Genomic DNA, 27275 nt, shown 5'->3' on the forward strand with positions numbered 1-27275 from the left:
CCTTGGAGCTCCTGTCCACAGCAAGCAGTTTAACTCCATCTTCTACCTGAGCAAGGGCCACTGAGCCTGATGGTCCAGGTGCATGAATTCTACCTTCATCTTCTGTAGAATGATCAGTGTTCCCGTCCTCAGCTGCATCCTCGTCCTCTGCTGGAACTGTAACAATGGGAGCTGAACTACTCTCCACTGGGGCTAAGTCCAGAGAATCAATCTCCCTCTCATCTTCATCCTCATGACTTCCAAGGTACGCTGGGTTCCTCATCATCCATACCAATCTACTCATCTTCAAGGGGACTCACTGTAACTAAAGAATATCCTGTGCACTGTATGTAGCACAGGACCCAGAGCGGTAATGTGCAGGAGACTTATGTCTACGCTACGGCTCGGGTTGTATATCTAGATCCCTCTGTGTATCTAAGGGACTTTTCTGAACCAGTCCCAAATACAACATTAAAAAACTTTAGAAGATGGGGGGGGGGGGGGATCGGATGGAGGTGTGGGCTCTCATTGGTTTAATTTCATTCATTTTTTTTCTGGATTTGTTTCCCGAAATATAACGAAATAGAGCTCGACATAAAGAAATACAAAATTCTTTAGTTATTTGCCGCAATAGCTTTTGCGAACCATTGCACAATTGCAATTATTTGAAATTTCGTGCAATTTTTACTCTAAAATAATCCTTTGCGCAATTATTGCACGATTTTCGTGCAAAATTTCTTGATTTAAAACCCTAGTTTAAACCGACTATATTTTTCCTGTTTAGTTTAATATGTGGATAAAAAAAAAGTCAGCTATTCATTCACTGAGGACTACTGTAAAGCAATCAATTTGTTGTTTTCATTTGGATTGATGAGTTCATTAATATTTACCAATCTGTTTTTGCTGGCGTTCAAATCTGCGAATAATTGTTTACAATCAGAATTAAACAAACCTATCAGGAGAAAAAGTTGGTAGAAAAACTATTTACTTTAATGAGATGTTGTAAAATTTATTTATTTTAAATACACTGACTAGATGAATATATAATCTTATGCAAATATTTAAACAAATCACAGACCGTGCGGAAAACTTGCATTTTATAGTTTGCAGATAATTATGGCAGCTTTTTGAACTTTTTTTCACGGATCCCAAATTTTACATCTTTTCAGGTTCACATTTTTTAGCGTCAGAACTGTTTTTCGCTTTGTAACTTTTTCACCATTCATCAATGTTTATTTTGTGCAACTAGCCTAGACCAGGGTTTGTATGTTCAATAATACACTTTCTGCAATACTTCTTTACGTTTCTGTAACCTTCTACTGTAACTCCCATTACATCCTAGATACATAGATATTGTTAATACATTACATATTAAGTATACCCCAGATATTATTTCAAAATTGAAGTTAAATTGAATAAGTAGGAAGATAATTTTAGAATGAAGAAGTAACAATGTGCTTGTAATTTTACTTTAATTTAATTTGTTACCTGTATATTAAGCTGCTGTAATCCCCTGCAGTAATATGCTATATTGATCAATCCTTGATCAGTTACCATCTCGCAACCGCGGACACTCAGCTTCTTTAGGTTGGGACAGTTGACCGACAAGTCCCGGAGACCAAGGTCAGTTACGTCGCACTTCCCAATGTCGAGGGAACGTAGTCTCGAGCAGGACTTGGACATTGCCTCCACAGCGAGGTCGGAGATACGCTCACATCCTCGCAGGTTCAGGTATCTTAATGATTATTATTACTATTATTAATATTATTGTTTTAGTATTATTATTTCAGTAATTATTGTTATCAACATTGTTTTTAAGCATTATCACTCTGGATTTCGTCATCACAGTTTTCAAAATATTTACCTAAGTTTATAGCAGTGTCGGACCAACTGTTTAACCCCAGTGTCGGTCAATTGGTGACATTTCGCCACAGACAAGTATCTGAAGAATAAAGATTAAGATTGAAGAAGAAAAATTACACGCGCAGCGCAAACGTAAATCGAATGAACATATTCATTCGTTTATATTTTTAGTTAAAAATATGTTGTTCGTTAATGAATATTCTACAGTTTGGGGGGGGAATAAAAGGACTTCTTAACAACCTGATATGATCTGATTTGAATTTTGGATATTTATTGAAATGTTAGAAACTTTCATTACCTTAAACTGGGACCAAGCTTTGCTAGTTCTGCTAAACCAGAATCAGTAATCCTGGAAAATTCGGCAAATATTTTAACTTTACGAAAGAAATCTTTTTCTAAGACGTAATTTTAAGTGACCCTCTATTCATGTCTGATGCACAATGGTACCCTTTACATCTTGATCGATCAGAAATTATATTTTTTTCTAGCTGGTGTCCCAAAAAACCTGGAAATTAAAAGACGACATGAAAATCGTTTTCGCTTTCTGTTAAATTATGAATGACAAATTCATCACGTCTCAGGCGCTTTTTAAACTTTCTTGTATTTTGAAATTGACGGATATATTAAATATTTAAAAATTTTGCTGTTCTTTTATGAATTGGAATCTGGACCTTAAAAAGTCAATTGTGAAGATGCAAAATTGGGAGACAACTTTTGGATTACTGAGACTAGCTGTCTTCACTGTTAAATGTTTTATCTGGAATACTATTAAAGGAGCCTCGCGAAACAAAGATGATATAGAAGTCGTCACTTAAAATCCATGTATATTAGACACTCTGTAGGTAAAAATAGATAACTTCAAACTATTTTGATTTCCTAATCAGAAAATTCCAATTTAATTCCAAAATTTCATTATGATATCTAAATTAAAACAGAATCAACTTAGTTTCAATATGGCCGACTTTCCTAGAGCAATCAGATATACTGAGCTCTCTCAGCATTAGGCAGTATGAAGCAACATACTTTAGGCTGGTATCTGAAATATTCATAGATAAAATACACTGAATTTTAATCCACAGTAATCTTATTCTTAAACTTAGAACGTATGTAAAATATTTTGGGGATATTTTCATTAATTGTCTTTAAAAATTTTAAAATATTAATTTACATACATGAATCAAGTACCTGTAAGATTACTGCATCTTCTCAAAAAAAGATATTGTATTTGAGGACAGTTCTCTACCGCTAAACGAACACTGGTATCGTCCACACCGTTACAGTCACTTAGATCCAGATACTCAAGGGCTAGGCTTGGTCTAGGCTTCGAGGGATGCACCGGTAAACTTACTGTGGTCACCATAGGACATCCTAAAATAAAATAATTAAAATATTGTTGGATTTATCTGCGTATTTTTATTATTGTCTATATCACAGAGGGTTAACTTCTTAGTTTCATGTTCCTGAATTGCACAATGGCAATAAATTATCTCACGTTTTGCAAAAATGACAATTTTAACTGCCTCTTAATTTTTCTTTTGTCAAGGGGTGCATGTACTATACTGTAACATGTATACATGTACTTGGTACAATAATACCGACTATGCTTGCAGATTATGATACGCAAATAAGTCTTTTTCTTGATTATCTGTTATTTATGATATAATTATTAAAATTTAAAAATTACCAAATACGAGTTGAGATGTTTGTAAAAGTTTTTCATAGATAAAATAATTAACTTAAAAATTTAGTGGATTTCCTAAAACCCAACATTTTAAAAATTATCTCTTATTGTCTAGTACAAGTTTTTCATACCACCACAAATATAAATTGAGGCATTGAAATAACCGGGTTTTTCTTTTAAATCTTGCTTTGAGTAAGTTTGACTCCCTCCCTTTCGATCGCGTATTCCTCCATTTAAAGAGTTCGGATTCCTGAGTGCGTAGCTACTTAAATTCAAGGGATGTGGTGATATAGAGACCCCCTGTCGTTCTTCTGCAGACTTCCAGCTGTTAAGCCCCTTTTTATATCCTTCACGAACTGACCCTCCTCCTCCCTTCACCCCCCTTCTTTACCTCCCCACTCCCGCCTTAGTTTTTGCTGTTGCCGTTAAATTAATTGAAATCCAAGATATTATAATTTATAATCATTATAAATCTTGATGATCTTGTTACTTGTTTTATCTCTGCCACTAAAGTGAAACCTATACCTTTAAATTAGATCCAGAAGAACCAACCAAAATTAGCTCTAGCTGCATTCTTAGAATCGATTTAATTTTTCCTTTATAGACAAAATTTGCACTGTAATTTTTTCCCCTCCTTGCCTCTTTTATTGTCCCACTCCAACCCTTATTCTCTCCTCAGGTCTCTTAATGGATCTCTTCCTTCCTTCCTGCATCCTTCCTTAAACTTGTTATGTTTCTGGAGCTCTAGCTAGACTGCCAAAGCTTTATCCTCTCTGATCAACCTTTTATCTCTTGGCTGTCTGGCTACCTTTCCTCCATGTCCAACACCTTTTATTCTTCCATCCCTTCTTTGTCTCTGGTTGCCATTAAATGAAATACTGCTGTGCTTGAAGGCTCAAGCCTAAACCCTACAATACATTTGTTCAAAGTCCAGATATATTTGCAAATACAACTGATTCTTCGGAGGTTTAGGAAAGAATCAAGTGAAACAGTTACAGCGAGACCCATACAATTATGTTATTGGAAGACGACATTTAATCATTATTTTTTTGTACTTTATGATGGAATTAAGCAAGTAGTTTTACCAGTATGCTTGAAAATGAGCTAGCTTATTAAGTTATGTGTACACCGTAAAATTGCTATGTTTTTTTTGTCACAGCTTTAGTTATTCGTCTTCTTATTCTACAGTTTTATGGGTCTCACTGTAGTCAATATTTGTTTCCGCTACACTATTCATTACTTTTTACAATGGGGGCTTTCACAATATTTTCAAACCTTTGAAACTATTTTTTAATAACCTTAGTTCTCTAACCAACTAAATTAAGTTTAAGGTTGCAGAAACATATTTTGCTTCTTAATTTACGGTTCCGATAACAAAATTAATTCACAATCTGTAATTGATAATTGCACATTTAAAATTACTAAAATTGTATTTATATTGTTTCAAAAAAACTGAGAGACATTTTTGAAAAATAAATAGCTAATAACTCTCAGTCAACACGAGAAAACAGTTCACAATTTTTTAATTGTTACACGGCCCCTGGTCCATAGAGTGCCGAGGAGCATTAACCTCTACCTGTGTATATTGAGAGGGTTACCTTCACTCTAATCTATTTATATCATGCAATATCCAATCAAATTCGTCGCGTTTTTTTTGCATTAAAGGCTGTCTTAGAATATATTTTAAATTTAAAATATTCAACACTAGAGTCTAGAAATATCTTTTTTGATGAACTCACCTAAAACACATTGTAAAATCCTTTTTCTAAATATCACCCAAATATTTAAAAAGTATAGTTTTTAATTGCCTTGTGTTTTCTGGAACACAATTTACAATCAGAAATTACTCTTAGATTATACTGTCTAATCAAAGAGGAGAGAGAAAAAAAGGTGGGATAAGAGAGCTAGGAGAGGGGNATATTGAGGTGTGAAAGAAAATGTAGAGGAATAATGAAGATAATTCAATGTGCATTGAGCAATGTAATACCGGTCGATTGCATGGTAATTTCATTCCTATTTATATTTATATATGTTAAGGGTTTGAATTCCATACCAGCAAAACCCACAAACGAATTTTACAGATAAAATAAATACACGAACAAATGTAAGCAACGACCAAAGCCTCTCTATCGTCTTATATAGAAAGTATTTAGGCCTAAAGTTGGCTTAGAATGATATTGATACTTGATAAAGTGATACATTGGTATTTTAGGGTGGGGCGAAACAGCAATGGTTCTACTCTACTACGTTGCGGTACGCCCAAGAATATACACATGAAAGATAGAGGTAGAAGATTTCTTAAACACCTCAGGCATGTTCGGTCCAAACTAATTGTAGGGTTTAAATTTCAAAAAAGATTTCATGCTATATCAAATCCTTCATATCACAACTGTTTTAAATTTGATGTTATTTTAGGAAATGTAGTGTTCGTTTTAAATTCAATAATTCTTTTTAATTAAAACAATATTCATGATACAAACAGAGCACTGTAAAAAACATAACCCTTTATGCGTTAAGTTCTTCTACAGTTACATTTGGTTGTATAACTAACTATGCAAAGCAAAAATATGCCACAGGGTGTTAAAAAGTTGAACCAAGTATGAACAAATTACCAACCGCATAAAGTTTATGCTTGCAATTTATGTTGTAAAAAGCATGAAATTCAAGAGACTCCCTTTGATTACGATTTACCAATATGTGAATTTAAATAAACAACCAATACTTATTTTAAAATCCTTTTTTACTTTTATACTTTTGATCTTCCTCCTATCTGTTTTCCCTCACTAGCCTTAGAGGGCGCTTCGCGCCCATCTTCTAAATTAATTTTGAATATGTTCTCTTTGTGTACATCGTAAAACAAAACAAAAATAATTCGCGGATTTTCACAAAAAATTTCGTGGATTTTCAAAATTTTCAAAAATTTAATGAAGATCGAATTTTGATGGAGACAAATATTTGAAATTTTGATCATTCATAAACCTTCCCTGTGGTCACGTGTCCCACAAAAAAATTGGGCCCGATCGGTTCAGCCGTTTTGACGTTTATTGGATACAAACAGACAGACAAACACCAAAACAAACAGACAGACAAGCCAAATTTATTTATAGATTAGTATTGAAGTTTTTGGCAGAAAACAAAGCAATTAAAATTCTCAAGTTTGCCTTTCCATCCTAGGTGCAGGTATTTTTGCCCTTTACCCCACCGAGGGGAGGAAGGCCAACCACATCAATCTTTAGTACGAACCACATTCTCCTCAGTTTCTCGTCCGAACCACCTCGAAATCCTCGTCCTTTCAATATTATTTTTATAAAGTGTCTAATCAGATAAAACTATTTTTAAAGAATCGGGCCACGTTAGGGCATAAATGAAATATCAAATTTTTGTAAATCGAAAAAAAAGTTTCAATTGAATTAAAGATTTCAAGTTTAATGTCTTTAAAAATGTTCACCTTTTTTACGCGCATTTTCAGATATTCCTGGTGTAATGCCGCAAATAATTCCAAGTTTATAGAACTTCAATCTTTTTTGTTAACTAGTGAAAACCATAGAATTTTTCCGGGTGGTTCCATGGGGAAAATTATAGGCAGAGGTATGCCGAATATTTTGCTATTTTTTTCATATCACGAAGGTTAGCCATTACGGAGGCAGAAGAGATTTAAATTTTACCTAAATAAAGTTTGACATCATTCTCATGGGTTTGAAGATTCCAACATGATATAATCATTGCAATATTTTAGTCCATCCATATTTTATGCCCTAACGTGGCCAGATTTTTAAAAAATAGTTTTATCTTTAAGAATTGGAAACTTTTTAACACAAAATAATCAAAGGACGAGGATTCCGAGGTGGTTCGGACGAGAAAATGAGGAGAATGTGGTTCGGACTCGAGATTGATGTGGTTGGCCTTTATCCCCTTCCCCACCCCACCCCCTCCACTTCTTCTATCTTCGATCAATCAATGTATCCATTTCTGTTTTGGCAGAAGGTTGGCGCTCAGTGCGCAGGAATAATATTGAACCATATTTTCATTTACATACCGGTGTTTTAGACAGGCTTATTGGTAAGGGTGGGGCACGGTGGGGTATTTTAGTGGGTCAGGGGGGGGGGTGACTGGTTTTTGTCACAATATTCCTCTTAAAATGCATTTGTCTTGTGTTTCATGGTGAGAATATCTCAAAATGAATATATTCTGATAATCTTTTCATTTACAAACATTATATCATTAAAGCTTGCATTGGTGTATAATGATTTCAATTTATAATTACTTTTCCCGTTCATATATCTATCCTTGAATGGATCCTGTAAACCCGCAATATATTTGGATGTCGTCTTTGTTACAGCGAGCTATTTCGAAATACAAGAAAGCACAGCGGTTTCGGAAGAATCTAAAAATATTCAAACATCCATATAGAAAAGATTTAGAGGGTTCGGCAGCACGCCAAACCCTTGATTTAGTCAGAGTAGCTTGTTGAAAAATCCTATTTTAAAAGTTTTCAATGAAATAGCGGGTTTTCGGTCGAAATTCGTATCTTAAACATAACATTTAAACAACTTACAAACTCATTTTTGCTGACCCCCCTTAATACCCCACTGTGCAGGGGGAGGGAGGGAGGGACGGAGGGGGGGGCAAAGAAAAAAGTCCAAATTACCAGGAACTTGTATGATGCCGGGTAGAAAGGGGTGGGGAAATGAGGGTAAATGCAATTTAGATTCGCCGAGGAGAGAGGGAGGGGAGGTTTCATGGGGTACAAAAAGTAATGAGCTTGGTATTTAAGAATGAATGATGTACTGTACAGGAATGTAAAGAAAATATATTTAAACTAGCCTTAGAGGGCGCTTCGCGCCCATCTTCTAAATTAATTGTGAACATGTTCTCTTTGTGTACATCGTAAAACAAAACAAAAATAATTCGCGGATTTTCACAAAAAATTTCGTGGATTTTCAAAATTTTCAAAAATTTAATGAAGATCGAATTTTGATGGAGACAAATATTTGAAATTTTGATCATTCATAAACCTTCCCTGGGGTCCCTAGATGTCCCACAAAAAATTTGGGCCCGATCGGTTCAGCCGTTTTGACGTTTATTGGATACAAACAGACAGACAAACAAACAAACAGACAAGCCAAATTTATATATAGATGAATATGTTCAGTAAAGAAAATCTCAGCCACTTTTCAGAACTTTTAACTTGGATAAGATTAGATGGGTTGATTTATTGATTAATAGTTTCTTTTTCAAACGTCATTACAATTTACAAGGGTAATCTTGATACAATTTGAATCAACGAAATTTAATAAAATTATAAAGTTTTAACAATTTATAGATAAAACTCTTAAATATATCAACGATATGTAGTAGCATCATTCAAAAATATTTTGTTTAAATATCTGTTTATTTGCATGAATACAGAAGAAAGTAAAAAGCAAAATGTCATGGCTCACAGTTTCGAGGTTAGTTCATGAATAGCTACAAAACTTGCAAGTAATGCCTAGATAAACAAATTATACAAATTACATTTATTCAAGGTTACACGGACACCCTAGCTGATCTCTTGTTAGCAAGGACGGTCTCTCTTATATCAAGGAAATATTGAAGTTGAATATTGAATCAGGAACTGATGATATTTAGAAAAAGAGCCAGAATTACTATAATATTTTTCTGTAAATTGTAAATATATACTGAAGCACATAGTTTAAAATACTGTCACGAGTTTGACCGCTCAAGGGTGCACGGTATAGCTGCGTACTTGGACCGTATTGAAAAGATAATTTAGTTTCTTTCATTCACTTCTTACAATCAACATTTCATATCGTTAGTCGATGTTTGAATACATGTTTTTTAAAATCACATGTTATGAAGGCATGTCTTATCATTGTATGATGAGAAAAAAAAAGTATGTGAGACAAGCCTGGCTGCCAAAGAATTTGAAAAGAAATACATGCTGTAAAAACACCCTAGTACATACAAGACCACGCCGACAAACAAAATAGTGACCTTACCCCCCGCCCCTCTTTTTTTAATTTTCACGTGAAATATTCACCATGTCTCTTTCTTCGATGTTATGAATCTTTAAAGAATGACGTAAAAGTTTTAAAATGTTAATATTTCTCTAGGATAAGCTCTATAAACCATCCGCTTTAAACTTTTCACATTCATTTATATTCCAGAATCTTCTTAAAATGTCTAAGTATGTCCGAAAGTTAGATGCAAAAAGTTAAGCACCCGACAGTAAAATGTTTCAGCGTAAAGAAAGATTTTTTTCTGGAGTTTACACATTTCAGGTCGATGAAAACAACTTAAAAAGTAATGGCCTACAAAAAGCCCAATCAAACCTTCTCCCTCAACCATTCTAATAACCTCTTTAACCACCCCCCATCCCCCATGAAAAGATTTGAATGAATTTGAGCATAATAATAAATCAGTACTCAGTATTCAGCTCTCACTTTCTCCTTCAAACCCCTCTAGGTAGGTACTCAAGAACCATAGAATGTTTGAGTTGAAAAATACAAAAAATCCTGAAACTAATAAAGCCGTAGAACAAAAACACCGAAAATAAAAAAAACTTGAATTTCATCTTAAATCCTTAAAACAAATTGTAGGAACCCATATTTCAAAACCATAAACCTTTAAGGTTTCTTGTTCTTCAACTTAAGAACCAACAACTTTGTATATATCGGAAGCCATATAATCGTGTAATTCTTTAAAAGCCCAACAACGCGGAAACCTTAGGATCATGCAAGCGTGCATGCAAAATTGCAATCACGGATTTTAATATTTCTTAGATTTACATTAAAGTTTGATGTCCTTAAAGAACATTTTTTCTCGATGAGGATTGAAGAAAGGAAGTTGTAAACGTTCAAAAAATGTAGTTTTTTAAATTCTTTCCCATGCTTGTAAAAGGAAAGAATTCCTAGATAAAAAATGAAGGGGATGTGAGAATGATAAATATTTCAAGCTGTCTTCACAACCGGAAAGTTAGGGACCAAAGGTCAATTTAGACAATAGACTTACATTTAGTTCTATTAATGGATGAGACTTTCACTGTAAAGTGCACTCAGAAACATATAGCAAGTACAAACCATTATCTCACCAACCAACATTCACATTAAATCAATTTCATACCACAATTATAAAATACAAACTAGAAATTATTTAATACAGAATCACTACAATCCAATCAATATGGCCCAAGATATTAAATTGAAGAATATTTTGAAAAATAAAAATTGCAAAAACAGAGAGTTGCAGCTCTGGGCAATTGTTGTGTAATATTTTTTTGTCTAAAAGGAAAAAAAGATACAATAGTCAGAGAAAACATTCACTGCTCTTTTAAAAAAAAATCTAAAATATTTAAATTTGAATTTTAAAATAAATGTTAAAAACAAAGCTGTGATTGATTTGCTCGACAGAGTCTAACAATGTGAAAGGATATACTTTAAAGATATATATTGCATGCATTAAACACTTTAAATAACAGAGAAAATCAATATTGGTATAAGCTTTAAAGGATATACTTTAAAGATATATATTGCATGCATTAAACACTTTATATAACAGAGAAAATCAATATTGGTATAAGCTTTAAAGAATATATTTTAAAGATATATATTCCATACACTAAACACTTTATATAACAGAGAAAATCAATATTAGTATAAGCTTTAAAGGATATACTTTAAAGATATATTGCATGCATTAAACACTTTAAATAACAGAGAAGATCAATATTAGTATAAGCTTTAAAGGATATACTTTAAAGATATATATTCCATGCATTAAACACTTTAAATAACAGAGAAAATCAATATTAGTATAAGCTTTAAAATGTAAAGAATCCAGAATAATAAGTTCCTAAAGAGAGTGCTTGCAAAAACTAACTATGAACCATATTTGAATTACAAATCGACCAGTACTAGATTGTTGGATTAAATGGGAAACGGGAAAATATCGACATATTTATGATTTAATTAATTTTATTACGTTTCAATCTTTTCAAAAAAAATGTGCGAATATTATCTAAGATTAAATGTTGTAAACCAATAATAATAATTTTAAATGTTTATCATTATTTTTCAAAGCTCTAAATCTATAATTTATTGAAATTATATATTTATCTAGTTAAATGCTTGGGATTTAGATCACGCAACAGTTTCTGCAAGTTCATATAAGATAAATAATGATAATTGATCATTTAGCAGTATAATCAGAATTTTATCTCTTGATTACCAATAGATAGATAAAGAGATTAGCTGACAATATTTAAAATTGTTTTGTTTAGGATTTTTCTTATCAGCACATTATGATTTTATAACGATTAATTTTTCTGTTTACGATGCAGTTGTGCACAATGCATGATGTAAATTGTATAGGGTTACCCACGTACATAGAATGATACTGCAGAGTCAATCATTCTATATTCTTACATGATTTTAAAATAGACAACACCAGATGGCATTGATTTTAAATGTTCTGTAGGGAAGTTATAGTAAATAGATCCGTCCGAGGGAGATAAAATTCTAGGCATGATTGTTCAAAAATTAACTGTTCTTTGAGAAGCTGGTGACTGTATAGATGTTATAAGTTTCATATTTTCAAACCTAGATCCATCTTAATGTTTTATGTTTCCTATATGAGAATCAGGGGTCTAAGATTTTGTCTACTTACAACAACTGAAACTGAAAAATGGTTTATGTAGTTATATATTTATTGCAGTTGATGACATTTTAAACTTTTACAATCGTGGGAATAGCTTCCCCCCCCAGGCCCCCACCCCTTTTCATTGAATCAATCCTTTGTGTAATCTTTTAAATCTTCCTGTCCCTAACACGCGCAATTATACTTCCTTTCTACAGGTCAAGAACAAATTATGTATTCCATTAATTCTTCATGATAAGCTTCACGATACACTGAACCACTTAAATTGGATACAGAGAGTATTTTACGAAATATCAATTGATCTACTTAATCATAAAGGAAAGTTAATCTACATTTACATTTATTCTGTTGTCTTGTAAAAATTGCATAAAAGGTCTGCTAAAAAATGTTTTAAAATGTCATGTTATGTTGACTTTTCTAAAATACGACGTCTCTTTTTTTGCGTTGAAGTTTCTAATCCTTAAAATATTTTACCGCCTTTTTACCAACATTACTAACCTATGATTCCCCAACAGTGGGAGGTTAGGTTACTTAATGTCCCAATTGGGACATTTATGTAAAATAACCACCCGATCTGTAAAGTTTTCGGGGAAAAATTCGCGCATTTTAATCTCAAAAGACGATAAAATTGTGTACAACTATTTTTTCGGGAAATTAAAATTTTTACTTAACCATAAAAATTCCCTTAACATCCCTATTGTATCCCAGTTGTAAATAATTATTATTTAAACAAATTTGACATTAACTCTACCCCCCTGCCCCCTTTCGTTGTGTTATTCTATCGAGCTGTGAGACTTGGTCTTGCATTTTGAATACTCCATAATCCAGCCTTATCCTAAGCCCTTCTTGATGCATCACACAATAGATATCTCTAGGCTTAAAGTTATCTAACATGCTCTTATTAAATTACCTCCTCCTAATACTCATTTCAGTGAGATTGGGTAGTGTTGGGAGGGCAAGGGGAGAGGGGGGGGAGCATGAGTCTCGTAAACAGATTGGTATCTAGGGTTGTAGATTAAACCGATTCAATGTTTATCATAATTAAATCTTAGTTCTCGTATTCTCACATTTCTCTACTTGAACTCCATGAACAGTAAGAGATGGGGGATTTCTTTTCTTGAAAGTTAAGGTGTGCAGAAAAAATGTCCTAACTGGACAAACAAGGAAAATGCGATTTTTAACTCAATAAATTTGCCTGAACTTAAGGGATGAAAAAAAAATAGTTAGAGGTTGTTATTTAATTAAAAATCAACCGATAAAAACGGTTGAATACTTCTCTGAATTAATGTAAGCATACAAAGAAAAAGAAAATAAATACTACTTGTCACAAACTCAAGTTTTCTAATCACTTAACCCTGTTCCTGCTGGGGGGGGGGTCAATTTGACCCCCCCCTGTAGTTTTTTTTTACATAACTCAAAAAGTATTGGTCTGAGGCTGTTGAAATTTTCTGACTTTTCCTACATAGCCAAAGCCCTCCCTTTAGGCCTAAACCGGGCTTTAATACTAACTGCCTGAGTCCTCAGGCACACTGCCTGAATGACTGCTTTTTCCTGTAACAAACTAAATCTTTGTTTTGACCCACTTCCACTTGTCAGATTTTGATAAAATTTAGCTTTTTGGAAAGTCTTTGACATAAGGAAACAAATTGCACAAGTTTTGCGAAAAAAATTGCAAATTTTTTGCAAACGACCAGTCAAAGGAAATTTGCACATTTCTAGTTTTTCTTGATTAAAAATCAGGCTATTTAAAATTTTGCAAAAATTTTTGCATATTTGAAATGGCATGGTCAAGGGCTTTTCAGAAATGTATAATTTTTTATTTTTTTGGACAAATTTTGTTTGCAAACATTTTACTATATAACTGGATTTTGCGATAAAAAATTCAATTTTTGCAAATTTGCTAATTTTTTTGCAGATTCTAAAAGTAGAAGACAAGAGCTTTCTAATGATGTATCATTTGTCATATTTGGACATCAAACATGGGATTTAGAGGGGGGGGGGCATCAAATTGACCCCCCCCCCCAGCATATCCTGGTTTTCAAGTAACCCAGCTGAGATAGGGTTAATCTGATGTCCTAGACCTTTAAGTTTAAAAAGTTGTAAACTTGTATATATCAATATTGGAAAGTTGAAGTAATCAGTATTCAGTTCCTTTGTATCTGTTTTGGTTAAAAGAACCTGAATTTACGTACAGTATGATTTATTTGCTATTGTAAAGGAATTGAGTTTTTGCCACAAACTCAAATCTTCTGATCCCAATATCTTTGAAACCTGATGGTGTAAACCTTTGATATTTCAAACTTGGATTAATTTATCTATAAGTTTAAATAGTTTGAAATATCTAAGGTCTACTACATTGGGTTACAAAGATATAGAGATTGGAAAATCATAGTTTGTGGCAAAAACTCAGTTCCTTTGACTAAATTCTAACCTGTAATATCTAGATGCACGAGGTGAGGGCACCTAGAAACAAGATCAAGAAGTCCACCATTTGTAACTCCAGGACAATACTGAACCTCAAGCTGTCTGAGGAGGCCGGCCCGCCGGGCCAATACACCAAGCCCTCGGTCGGTCAGTCGTGTTGACCCGTTCAAGCACACGCTACGAACAGAGCTTAACCCAGAGTTTCGTGATAATATCTCCAAAATGGATTTGATAGCTCGGTCTGTCTCAATATTGGCTGAGGTCAAAGTTAAACTTGTCCAAAGGTCTGGCTCCCAGGATAGGAAATACAAGCGTTTACAAGTCCGAGAAATATTGATGATATCGACTGAGGTTAAATATGAGATAATCTTAACCACCAGGCCATCTGGTAGCTTGTCAAACTGACACTTTTTTATTAACTTGTTCTTGTTGATAAGGGGTGTTGTGGATCGTCTATAAGAGCGGGGATGCCTCGGGCTGAGGCTAGAGGGACAAGTATCACGTGTTGCGCGTACGTTCCAAACCGCAGAGCTCGTCTTCCCTGCACATAAATAAAATCAATTAATCAACGAAACATTTAGATCCAGACGCTAGTTGTATTTGATATAAATCTTGATACGGGCATGACTTGAGTTGTTCTGCCAAGCTCTGCTCTCCCGTGACTTGAAGTTTGAATCAAATGTGAATGGAATTAAATAGATAATGGCGTTTTGTGTTGAGATTATATACTGTAAATTATATACTGGGGGCAAATGAGGTTTGGCAGCTCTAGCAGTAGGCCAGGCAAGGTAAGAAGAAGCTAACATAATGTTAAGTTGGCAAGATAGGAAATGAGATGTACAACTTGAGAGGGGGGGGGAGATGTTATAACTTAAAACAAATATTTGTGTTAGATTTTTAATTTGGTCTATGTTTAACGTTTGAATCTGTTTTGTAACTGTTTTTAAATTGTGCTCCCTACAGCTCATGTTTTGACATATGTCTAGATTTAGACCAGGAGAAATCTCACGATTTAAGAACCTTGCATGAAGTCAGATCTTGTGTTCCAAATTAAAATTCAAAGTATTACAATTTACAAACTTAATCTGGTATAGCTGTTATTTTCTTTTAAAAAGCTATATTGAAGGGGAAGAGAGAAAGAAAATCTTATCAGTATCAGGATTGTGTAAATATTTGAAAAGTATTGGGAAGATCTTGAAAATTATACATCATGCACAGTTTTGTCAATCAAATCTAACGGAACCGGATGATTTAAAGCAAGACTGTCAAATATCCCTATAATCTAGATGGTAAAACAAGTAAGATGATCAAACGTCTTTGAGTTATTGCCTCCCGCCCAGATTTGATTGATTTGAAATTAAATTCTGACTTTTGAATTATTTTCGATCAGGTTTGTGCAGAGCTATTTCGTAAGAAAAATTCCAACACATGAATCATGATGGACTTTGACTAAAAAGGAATTGAGTTTTTGCAACAACCTCAAATTTTCTAATTTCTATATCTCTGCAACCAGTGGGTTTAATCCTTTGATATTTCAAACTTAGATTATTTGATCTAACAGAAATAATAGTTTGAAATATCTAAAGTTTGCGACATTGGGTTGCCAAGATATAGAGATAAGAATATTTGAGTTTGTGGCTAAAACTCAGTTCCTTTGAATTGAGATTTTTCACTTTATTACTGTGCACACTTTTACAGAAAGAAACAGAAAACTGTGAAATAAATGTCTTCTTTGTTCTTTCTATAACTTGCTAATGATTTTCTCTAAAAATGTTCAGAGCACTTTTTTAGAAATCGCTACTTGCAAGTTACTAAATCCCAAATGAAAATGCAAGTTATGAAGATTTAAATATTTTTTTAAAGGCTGAAAAATTAGTTTTACAAAGAAAAGTAAAGATAACATGATACCATACCTCCTGTTGAAGAAGTGTCAAATGAAGAAGTACTGAATGATGTAGACGGAGACCTAGGATATGATGAGGGTGATGATGACGGATTGTAGGATACAGTCGGTGATCTTGATGGAACAAGGGAGTGGTATCCGGCATCACTTAACCCTCCTACACTCAACATCAAGCAGTTAGACTTTGTTTCATTCAGATCATGTTTATTTCTTAAACCCAAGGTTTGAATTGCAGGATTAAGTGGCAATGAAATCTATATGATCCTTTAATCAAAGAGTGCTACACATTTTATGCAACTCCCTATCTGAGAAATAATGAATTTTTGTATTTATGTTTTTTATTCGGAGAAAGGGGAAATTTCTGCACCAATTCAAGATTGTGGTTGTATTCTACGTTTATCTACGCTTAAAGTAAGACAGCTTAAAATATAAAATATCTGAAAATAAACCTGTTTTTAAAAATTGATTCACTAATCCTCTTTTATTTATTGACTTGCCATATATCAGACAAAGAGAACACGATTAATTGATTGAATGGGCCTGGAATGCACCACGCCTGGAATGCAGTTAAAGAATGCATCTTACTAGTTTTAAAATATATTTATTTTAATTATTTTCAGAATGTATTCAATATGACAAACTTAAGATCTCTTGAATGAAACGATTACGTTTTACACAGTTTAAAATCTATCTGTAAAGTGGACAAAATTGCCTCGAGAACATTTAAAATCTAACAACTATATAAATCACCCCCCCCCCCTTACCTCCCTCCAACCCCTTAAACCTCAAATTCTTAACAGCCCCAAAAGGTGGTATTAAAACATTAGGAAAGGGCACTAATGAGCTACTATGGGCAGTTTTGGTGACCCTACAAAATTAAATATCGTCTAACCTCTAAATATTCCTAAAATACTCATTTTCAATGGATAATGTTCTAAAACTCACTAATTTTGTACTGAAAAACATACTAATACTATTTTAGCTAGGGATATAAATACTAATAGATATGAAAGACAATATTAGACACAAGTAAACTGTATTTATATTCTGTATACACTGCTGCATGTACATGTACATGACTACAGTCTTGTAAGATTGAATAAAACGAATACGTAAGTGTCGTCATTGCATTGGTTTTTAAAGCGTTCACTGTAGTGAACACTTCTAATTTGAAAATATTAGTAGGTTCATTAAGGTTTGCCGAAGGCAGGTTAAACTTAAATAATAACGGGGGATAGAAATATACAATTAATATGGTTTCCTTCTTTTCAGTCATAGTCATTAGGTAATGGGGTTCAGCACCAATGACAGATGACATGTTAAATAATTAAAATTACCATTCATGATTTTGTTTAATAACAGGAAACTGCTCATGCTGTTTCCGTGGAGGTTAAACGAATTCCGTCATATTGGATGAAATTAACAATTAAAGTTTTGGTGGATTTGATCGATTGATAGATTGCTTGATGTTCCTGAATGTTCAGATAGATCTGTACTACGTTGAGGACCATGAACAGGACGAAGTGAACTTGAACTGGTCTCATCTCTATTACGGTGGATACCTCCAGCAGGGCGAAGCGGAAATAAGCCAGACTCTTCCCTGTGAACCTCGATAGAGGACAGTTTGGTCATTCCCGAGGATTTGGGCCGGGCACCCTGTTCCGTAAAATCTGATAGAGGTGCCCGGGTTGACAGGCTAGACTGGTAGGTTATCGAACTAGGAGCAGAATCTAACGGCAAAGTAATAATTGTTTTAAATAAAAATCTTGAATATAATGCAAACATGACAGATTATTTATACTAGATTTATCAATATAATTTAATAGAATACTTTGAAGATAAATAGGGACTGACTAGATTGACTTTTGAAATCTTTAGAAGTAGGGAGTATGAGGTAAGGGAGGGGGGCAATAGTGAGATGAGAGGAGAAAGAACGGCCGAGTTTCTATAATATGACCAATTATCTACATTCCTGAATCAAACCCAGAGGAACCACCACTTCCAACCCCTATAGGAGCTTCATTCCAGGTTAATGGAGGCGATTCCTGCTCCCTCCAATCTTGAGGATTTTTGTTCTGATTCCTCCAATCTCCAGGTTTAGAACCAACCTCCGAATCTACAAAAAAAAAGATTTTAAAAACTATATCTATTTGATCTTTTTTGTAACCTCATCTAAAATTTTCATATATGATTGACATCTCTGCGACTTCCTTTGAGTAAGAAGATTTCCATTTAAATAAAAATATATGATAAAATAAGATGTTAAAAATATTTGATAAAATAAGATGTTAAAAATATATGATAAAATAAGATGTTAAAAAGATGTTAACAAAGATCAACATCCTAAGTTATCTGTTTCGACAAAATATTTATAATAATAATAATAATCAAATTTTAAATTTTTCTTAGCACACTCTTGTGCTCTTAGAATTACAAAAATTGACTATTACACCACAACAATCATGTTTCATAAGACGTGTTTCGGTTACAGAGTACAGACCCTATATCTATTGTCAAAATTAATTTATTTTTTAAAAATCGCGCTAAAGAAACGTTTTTGATTCATTTTATCATTATGTATTTTTTTGAATGTCTGTTTTTTTCCATCATCTGCAGTATCTTTTTTAGAATTATTTAGTTTTAGGTGATAATTGAAAATTTCTCCTTAAGATAGATTACTGATGTGAAACAATATCAAATACATTGCAGGCTTACGCACATATTCAAACCAACGCCTATGGATGTTAACGTTTTCATTTTTTGAAAAAAGATCATTTCATTATGAAAACGACGACGAAAAATCGAAAACGAAACGATCGTTTTTTGAAAAGTTCGTTTTATAAAAATGGTCGTTTTTAAACGCTCGTTTTTCAAAACGCTCGTTTTTCAAAACGATCGTTTTAATAAAATTCGTCGTTTCGTGAACGATCGTTAACAAACCTTCGTTAAAGATCGTTAACGACGACCCCTTTGTTAACGATCGCTAACGAAGAGAGGAAACCCACCTGGAGGGCATCTGTACTTATCATTGAGTAGTTTTTAAGAAAATATCAAGAAGTTTTAACTCCCCACAACTGTTAAACTTCATGTAAGACGACATTCAATAAAGTTGCATGTAATTTTTTTTCCAAAAACGACCGTTTTTATAAAGCTCGTCGTTTCGATAACGATCGTTAACGACAACCCTTGGTTAACGATCGTTAACGACGACCCTTCGTTAACGATCGTTAACGACTACCCTTCGTTGTCGACGAACCTTCGTTATGGTCGTTTCAAAAACGATCGTTTTTTTAAAAACAATCATATAAAAAACGGTCGCAAATCGTTTTAATAAAAACGATCGTTTTTAAAAACGATCGTTATTCGTTTTCTAAAAGTTCAAAACGATCGTTTTTTCCGAAAACGAAACGATTGTTTTTGAAAACGAAACAAAAAACGATCGTTTAACGATCGTTTACAAAAACGATTAACAACCCTACATACAATTATGTACATTGCACATATGTAACAAATATTATTTTATCAAGATATTATGCATAGCTGAAATTAAACACAAACACATAGTCACAAGAGTGGACAAGAATTTGACAGGCAGTCAGACAGGTAGGTATGCAGGCAGTCAGGTAAAAACTACTTTAATTAACTAAGTAATTACAATGTCTTGCCAAGACTTTCTATCTATTGAACCTTCATCTCTCACTTGTTCTAATTCAAGCTCTAATGGAAGCAATGCAGAAATGTGTTTTTTAAGTTTATTATTGTCGTCGATTCATACTTAGCAGTTTAGTAAATCTGGAAATTATTTATGAGGAAAATAGGGAATACAAATTTTAAAATATTTTGAGTTGGTATTATTTGAATAAAATTAAGTTTATCAAACTAAAATACTCTCCAACAAAAGGTTTGAAAATGAAATTGGCTCTAGCAATAAATATACGTCCATGATTATTTAATCAGCATTGCAAGTATTATATCATATTTATTATTAGATCTTTATAATGGTAATTAACCTGTAAAAATAAACTTTATGCTTATTTACCTTTATTACGTAGTGCCATCTTATCTGTAAAAACCTAATACTATCTATCTTTTTACCCTTCATAATGTATAGCTGATTGTACGTCTGGGGGATTGACGGTCTGTTCGGAATGTTTTGCTGAAGGTTTAGAATATTTTAACCATCATTGTTGAATATACAATGTTCAGGGGTTACATAAGTGTAAACTTGGCTTGAAACATATTCAATATAACCTATCTTATATAGCAGATATTTAGATATTTTTGTAGCCATAATAATCTAAGAATAACTTATTAAGAACCAAGAACTTATAAATTCTAAAGTTTTAACTTTTCAAAAATATTCAAAATAGTAATATGAGTAATTTTTAAAGTTCCCAAAAACGTTTGAAGCATTTTTTTACACTCATTTCAAAAATGTCTATCTTTTATAATTTTTACATAAAATGATTTGGGTGCAACATTTTTTTCTTAAAAGCGACTATTTTATCGCTTAAAATATGTTTAAATTCAAACTGACAAAGGTATAGAGAATGGAAAAATGTGAGAAACCGAAGAGAACATAAAACATTCTTGAGGAATTCAACAAATTAACTTCTTTTCATTCTAACCAACACAACAACAAAGCCTAATTTACACCTCCCTCGTCCCCCCTTTCATCTTTGTAACCAGCTGTTTAAAGTTGAAACATTTAATTATGTTTTATTTGAAAGTTTACAAATTGGCTCGCTCGCTATCCGGCTTTAATAACCTCTATTTTCTGTCTGTCTAGTCCATTTTTCGTTCTATCCATCTTTCATTTATATTTTCAATCTTATTTCCCCACTTACACTCGATCCTTAATTGCAGTACGAGGTCCTCTTCCAACCTGTACTCAATCTTTCTATATCTTTTCTTCTGCAATCGAGGTAATTTGCTTGGCTTAAAATACAATCATCTGACTCGAATCTGGCTTATTATTTAATACTTTACATACCCATTGATGCCCCCTCCCTCCTTTTCTGAATATGAATCCATAAAACAATAATATATGGGGCATTTAATATGATGATAATATACCGCGCAGTTCATATATGGAGACTTAGAATAGATCGAGTGGGAGATAGGGATTCAGGTAGATAGAATATACTAGATAGATAGATGGTTAAATAGACAAAAATAAATAAACGGCATTTAGATAGAAATGATAAAACTTATAAAGATGTTTGCATACTTTAATAAAGTACTATAGGTTCATGTACACAAACACAGTTTCTTTTTCTGTAATTAAGTACAGCATAGGTAGTAGTGTATGTATTCATTGCATTAACGGTATGCTAAATTCATGTGCAGTGCCTGCCTGTGCACTGTTCAGTTTAAATGTTGAAGACAATGGATGAACGAAGAAAATTACAAAAATTATCTAATTTTACAAAACATTTTAAATTCTAAAAGAAAGTTGGTTGGTAACATTTGGCAAGGGGAAAATACTTTTTCTGAACTGTTTTTTTGTAACAAATCTAAATATATATTCATTTATCTATTCTTGAATTGTTGTTAGTATATATCTAACAAATATCGTAGCAAACCCTATATTTGTAAACCTAAACACACCTAGTTATATTACATTGTCTGTAAATCTAAATGTGCTTGTAAATAACTACCCAAAACTTGCGTTGTAATTAACCTAACCTAGCTATGTCTGTAAATTAACTACGTCAAATCAATATTGTGATTAGCTTAACTAAGCTTGTATATAACTACGAAAAACTTGTAATTACGTCCATTAACTTAACCTGTAACACAGAAATCAAAATAAACGTCAGTTGGAATAATACTCCACTGTGATTACAGTGTGAGAGAAATCCTTCTTGGTTATCGAACAAGAAGTGTCCTGAATCACTCTATTAAACGGTGGATATAGATTAAGAATTATATTGAGTTGTATCCAGTAAGACTGAGTGGTATCCTGATTAATAGTGATTATGGTATTTGTGTGAACCTTGAGTTCCTGATTGAGTTGTATCTTGTAAGACAGATACCTGAGAATACAGACTAAGTTGTATCCTGATTGATATTTACTTTGGTATTCGTGATGAAACTGGAGTTCCTGATGGAGTTGTATCTTGTAAGACAGATACCTGAGAATACAGACTGAGTTGTATCCTGATTAATATTGACTATGGTTTGCGTGATGAACCTGGAGTTCTAGACTGAGTTGTATCTGGATTGATACGAGTCTAAAAGTATTTATTGGAGTAGGGCATTTACTACATATATCCATATTAAGTTAGACAAAAACCCTTCTGTTATTGTTTTATTAAAACTGAATTTCTAAATTTTTAGGCATCCTCTGCTACTCAAGGGAGCTGGTGGAGGAGGGGTGACTAAAAAAAGAGTAGTTATGAGAGAGAGGGGATAATATATTAGGGGAAAGAAATTTATGAACGAGGGGGGGGGGATACTTAAATGGGATATAGAAAAAAAGAGGCTGGCTGGATTAATGAAGTTAAAGGGTATTATTTCAAGAAAATGAAAGAATGAGAAGATAAAAGATTTAAAAGAATAAACGATGAGGACGAATTGTGATAAAGTCATAGATAAGTTAAATGTTAAGAAGCCTATCTTTCACTTAAATGATCATTAAAAAATTTGTAAATCGTTCCTTAATGAAGGATTTGTATGGTTTCGGCATGTTTATTTCTTTTTATAAAGTAACAAATGAATAGGATATAATAGAATACTAGAATAGCATGTAATTTAAAATAATTATTTCTTATCAGAATTGTCAAAAGCGAATAAAAATTGGTGAAATGTCGACCAATTTATTTTTTAGAAAAGGAAGCATAGTGTATACATTCTAAGGTTTCAGACAAATTAAATATGATAAATGTATGGCGATAAAATGGGAAGTGGATATTCATATAAAACATCATTATGTTAATTGTAATCTTTAATGCTTAAAACGCGCCGCCTCATTTTAACCCAGGATCAATCTCAACATCAAACATTTACGTTCAACAGCCCCATCTAAAGAACTGGGACAACGAATGTTGTGAAGCTATTTTGGCTCATGACAAACTAACGAATTAAGGACCTATATACAAATTAAAAGATCCTGTTGGTTTACCTTAACCTACTGCTGTCCCTCGAGCTTCTAAACCCAATAATCTTCAAGTTTTACTTTTTATAAGTTAGCGTAAATTTCTATATTTTATTCGTAAACTGTCATTTTAAAAATTACACGTACACCAGTACAGTGCTTCTCTTTATCTAAAATACATTTATGTTTTACAATTACTTCGTCTCCCATCTGCAGGGTCTTCAGCAACTTTCATTCTTTCCCCGTTTCTCAATTTCTTCCTCTATTATTCTTTGAATGTAAATATAGGCGTAGAAATTTTAGGACAAAAAACTTTACAATTCTACCCCCTCCCACTAGACTTAGCTGACCAGAGCCGGTTTAGACTCAACTCCAACAACCCTGGTAAAAAAAGTTTGAATGAAGTAACAGTAAACCCTACTGCACTATTTTAGATTCAGGTCAATAACAATTATTGTAACATGATTTGTTGTTAAATATATTATTTCAAAATCCATTTTTGTTCCGAAAAAAAGAGGTTCCGAGCAGAGGATATGTTAAATGTGTTAAATAGGAAAAGGTGTTTTCCTTCACTTCTTTCGAGATTTTTAGTCACTCAAGCATATATATGGTTGAAAACTTGAGGACCTGTTTTAGGGATCTTAGAAATCCAATCCAGCAAAAAGTTTATCTTATTTTAAGCTCAACCCTTCTCAGTAGACCCTACTGCCGGATGGGGGTGGGGGGGTGGGCGGGGTGAATTCAAATTCGTTTGAAGCTTTCTTAATGTGTTATATTTAAGGTGTAATTTCAAACTTCTAAAGATTTATTAAAAATAATCGTCCTTAAATAGTAAACAAAAAATCGATAGCAAGTTTGTTTTAGAAAACTATGAAAATGCATGTTATTAAAAGAGCGTTTAAAAATATCCACCCGGCCTTTAGCTTTATGATTTTTTGCTGGATATTGTCTGTATAAATAATGAGAATTTCATACACAACATTTTGAAATGCCCTTTTAATAATTGGAATATTCGGACTCCAGGGCTGGGCCATACAGCCAGCTAGGGTATATTCTAAACAAAGCAAGTAAATTAACTCAATGCTGAGCTTCAAATCTGCCAGTTCAATAAATTTAACGAACAGATTAGGGAATAAATTAAAACCTAAAACTCATTGCACAATTTATTGATAAGTTTATTCACCAGCTTTTACAATCATTACATAAAAGGATGCCCTAATAAAATAATGAAAAATAAGCGCAATTTTTTTACAAAGGAATTGAGTTTTAGCCACAAATTCAAATTTTCTAATCCCTCTAGCTTTGCAATTTGATGGTGTAAACCTGTAATATTTCAAACTACAACTATTTGATCAAACAGAAGCCATAGTTTGAAAAATCTAAGATCTACGACATCGGGTCACAAAGATATAGGGGCTAGAAAATCAGAATTTGTGGCAAAAACTCAATTCCTTTTGCACCAAAGTTTTGCTATTACAAAGCCTTTGGTTTACGTATATATTATATTTTGTGGAGGATTGCAACTTGCATTAAAGATAGACTTTTCAAATTAAAGAAGATGGGGAAGATAAGGCTACAGGGGAGTACAAGGTTGGGGAGGGTTATACATTTTTTGTCTCATGTCTAGATGCAGAACATAAATTGATTAAAGCAGTGAATCTAGTCTGAAAGACAGGACTAAACCTGGGCTAACATTCAGATCTCAAGATAGGAACCCTCATAAACCCAACCAAGGGCAAATTCTTTAAATAAATAAATAAATGAGTTGTTTGTTCTTTATCGGAGACTTGGTCTTACATATCTCTTTTGTAAGGTTAGTGATAACAATTAATGATTGAAGATATTCTAAGTTTAACTCCATAAAGCACATTATGCCAATCCAAATAATCTTGTTTAATTTTTAACAAATCTACTTTTACTTAGTTTAATTTTTGTTTTCGTTATTGATGTTTTTTTTTAGGGGTTACACAAAAATATACCGAAATTATTTCGTGCTAAAATTAACCAATCTTAGAACTCTAGAACCATAGACTTTGCAAATATATATGACATAGTCGCATAAACTAGTTTGAACCAAAAGCTTACTTGCAGCAATATTATTTTTAAACACAACGTAGAAATAGTGATTTTCAAATTGTTAGAAAATTCCTGAGATATTGCAGTAAATTACGACGTTAAGCATAGTTTTGGAGTTATCTTCGAGATGCTCGGAGTTTTGAAATACCGGTTAATGTTCTATGTAACTTTTAAATATAAAAAATGAATGTACAAACTTTTTGAAAAAGTTTTTCTTATTCACAATTACCGTAACAATGATTTTAATGTATGTATTCATCTTTGTAAACGAACTCAAAAACAATGAGAATACATTTATTAATTCTATTCTATTAATGGAATTATTTGATTTACTTATAAATTTATCAAGTGTATCTATCGACAAAGGTATTGACTCTTTGCCACAAACTCTGATTTTCTAATCCCAATTTCTTTGGAATCCAATGTCATAAACCTTTCAAACTTATATTTTTTGATCTAACAAAAGTCTAAGTTTGAAATTTCAAAAGTTTTCGACGTTGGAATCCAAAGGTATAGGGATTAGAAAATCAGAGTTTGTTGCAAATAGTCAAATCCTTTACACTAATATTTATGAACTCTATTATTATTTGATAAACCTCCCAATGCATTACAAGGTTTATGTGGTCATGGATCGCAAAACCAATTTATGAGACTATAAATTAAACTGTGAAGGGCAATATGTCCATTTCCTGTTGTCGGAGGCACCCTGTCGAGCTCGAGGGGAGGGATCGAAGGAACTGGGAGGGGGTGTACACTGTACAGTTCAAGTCATAGGATGGAAAAGAAAAAAAAATTACCAAAATGCTTGAGAGAAGATATCATCGCTCAGCCACTCATTTCTTCTGCGTCAAAGTCACTTTTTTGTTACTTTGTCACGTTATTTTTTAAACCCCAGGTCACTTTTATGCTTTTTGGATTTGTGGATCTAGGGACAAATGATTTCACTCAAAAGCATCACTTTCTACATGAGTTTTATCCCACTATTAAGTGTAACTGAAAACAAATGCTGAGCTAAAATCAAAGTGAGTTTTTGGTTTGTATGAGATTTGATAACTCTAAAGTCTGGTTTAACACGCTATCCAGGTTGCTACAACACCCAGTGTAGGAATTGAACTAAACTAACTAAACCAAAGTGGGCAGTATGCTTTAGGCAGGTCGGAGCCTAACACGAGAACCTCTACAATTTCAAATATTTTTCAGAATTTTGGAGCAAATGGGGTTTTGAAAATTCAATTATAATGTAACACATCGGAATATCTATAAATTCTTTTTTTAGTAAATATATTTTTATTATTAAAATCATAAAAGATGGTTGAGTATGTATACCCTCTATCTCTCTGTATATTTCTTTATCTATCCTGTATCACCTAACCTCACTATCTAAATCTACCTAATCTTAAACTATATTCCAGTGCAGCCAGCACAGATAATATTTTTCGGAGGAAATTCTTTGAACACGAAAATATTCCATGTTTTCTTTTACAAGTAATCAACACAATTAAAGTGAATATATCTTTTTATTCTTCATGGAATTTTTTTTTAGTATTATCAGAAACAAGAACGTGATATCAAGCTTTCATGGATTTTAAAAAGAT

At 32.9% G+C, this 27275-nt stretch overlaps 1 protein-coding gene across 1 annotated transcript; it reads right to left on the bottom strand.

Moving 5' to 3' along the window:
• Positions 1-975: 975 nt before the first annotated feature.
• On the bottom strand, positions 976-26797 carry LOC111707643 (F-box/LRR-repeat protein 7). The gene is made up of 11 exons (XM_023480776.1): positions 26478-26797; positions 18478-18621; positions 17978-18235; positions 16516-16662; positions 14610-15143; positions 3028-3210; positions 2809-2878; positions 2141-2191; positions 1844-1921; positions 1468-1714; positions 976-1317 (listed from the first exon to the last, which is right to left on the bottom strand). Exons 1-11 carry the CDS (start codon positions 26500-26502, stop codon positions 1225-1227), a joined length of 1830 nt encoding a protein of 609 aa, XP_023336544.1. The 5' UTR covers positions 26503-26797; the 3' UTR covers positions 976-1224.
• Between the last annotated feature and the right edge of the window lie 478 nt (positions 26798-27275).

The sequence above is a fragment of the Eurytemora carolleeae genome, unplaced genomic scaffold, assembly GCF_000591075.1.
Source record: "Eurytemora carolleeae unplaced genomic scaffold, Eaff_2.0 scaffold821, whole genome shotgun sequence".
Lineage (NCBI taxonomy): Eukaryota > Metazoa > Arthropoda > Copepoda > Calanoida > Temoridae > Eurytemora > Eurytemora carolleeae.